The sequence below is a fragment of the Budorcas taxicolor genome, chromosome 1 (genome assembly GCF_023091745.1).
Source record: "Budorcas taxicolor isolate Tak-1 chromosome 1, Takin1.1, whole genome shotgun sequence".
Lineage (NCBI taxonomy): Eukaryota > Metazoa > Chordata > Mammalia > Artiodactyla > Bovidae > Budorcas > Budorcas taxicolor.
The window spans coordinates 107089952-107091349 of record NC_068910.1 but is presented as its reverse complement, the minus strand read 5'-3'; the positions used below and the strand labels follow the sequence as shown (position 1 = coordinate 107091349).

Below are 1398 nucleotides of genomic sequence, written 5' to 3'. Positions count from 1 at the left end.
GCATGTGTGTGGTAGTCACTCAGTCGGGTCCAACTCTTTTGCGAACCCGTGGATGGCAGCCCTCCAGGCTCCTCTGTCCATGGAATTCTCTAGGCAAGAACACTGGAGTGGGTTGCCATTTCCCTCTCCATATTAGCTGGTCTCTATGTGCAAAACCCAGGTCCAGTTATTATACTTTATGTAAATGGAGAGTAAAAAGGAAAGACTATGAATGTTTTCCTGATAAATATTTATATCTTTATTATTTTTCTAAGTGCATCTAAAACTTCCTTGTTTCTTAGGCTATAAATAAAGGGGTTAGCAGGGGAATTATAATCGTGTAGAACAGTGAATACATTTTATCCTGATACTGATCCTGGCCAGACCCAGGACGCACATACATGAAGAAGAGAGCACCATAGAACAAGGAAACAGATAGAAGGTGGGCGCTGCACGTAGAGAAGGCTTTGCTCCTGCCCTTTGCAGACTTCTTTCTCAGGATGGCAAAGAGGACACAAGTATAGGAGACCATAATACCCATAAAAGTAAAAGCCTGTATAAAAGCAGCAAAAATAAAAACCACTAAAGCATTAATAGATGGATCAGTGCAAGAAATTGTAAAAAGTGGCAAAATTTCACAGTAGAAATGATGTATTATATTAGACCTGCAGAAAGATAATCTAGATAATAATCCTACATGTATTACAGGATGCAGAAAACCAATTGCATATGATACACTTATCAACCAAGTGCAGAGTCTGTGGGACATCACCACTGGGTAAAGCAAGGGGTTGCATATGGCTACATAGCGATCATAGGCCATCACCACCAGGAGGAAACATTCTGTGGTGGCACTGGAACCAAAAAAATAGTATTGGGCCATGCACTCAAAGAGAGACATCATTTGACTCTTGTCTAAGGTGTTGACAAGCATCTTGGGAGTCACAGAAGATGACAAGCAAGCATCTGCAAAGGCCAAGCTGCCCAGGAATGAGTACATGGGGGTGTGAAGATGGGGGTCCTTCCAGATGAGAAAAATCAGTCCGAGGTTGCCCGCCATGGTGGTGAGGTAGATGATCAGAAACACCAGGAACAGGGGGACCTGTAGTCCTGGGAGATCTGTGAGTCCTGTGAGAACAAATTCTGTCACCAGAGTCATATTTTCTTCTGCCATATCCGACCAGCTAATCTCTAAAATGGAAGAGTAAGAGAGGGAACATTCACAAAAGAGTCATAAAAACAGTGAATTTTTATGTTACAGACACATAAGACATGCTTCTCATTTAGTTAGTAGTTCTTAATTTATACCTTCACTTATCTACTATTACATGCATTCAAAATTATCTGTAATAAAATATTTTAAAATTATAGTCATCTAAATTGATAGGTAAATTTCACACAAATCCTTTTCAATCTAAC

General features: G+C 40.3%; 1 protein-coding gene across 1 annotated transcript; it reads right to left on the bottom strand.

Annotated features, from left to right (window-relative positions):
* Nucleotides 1–277: 277 nt before the first annotated feature.
* Nucleotides 278–1153, bottom strand: LOC128048304 (olfactory receptor 5AC1-like). Its single transcript, XM_052640682.1, has one exon. It carries the CDS (start codon nt 1151–1153, stop codon nt 278–280), a length of 876 nt encoding a protein of 291 aa, XP_052496642.1.
* Nucleotides 1154–1398: the final 245 nt, after the last annotated feature.

What these genes read in the sequence shown, in the direction of transcription:
- LOC128048304 (XM_052640682.1), bottom strand. Translation starts at nt 1,153, where the DNA reads ATGGCAGAAGAAAATATGACTCTGGTGACAGAATTTGTTCTCACAGGA.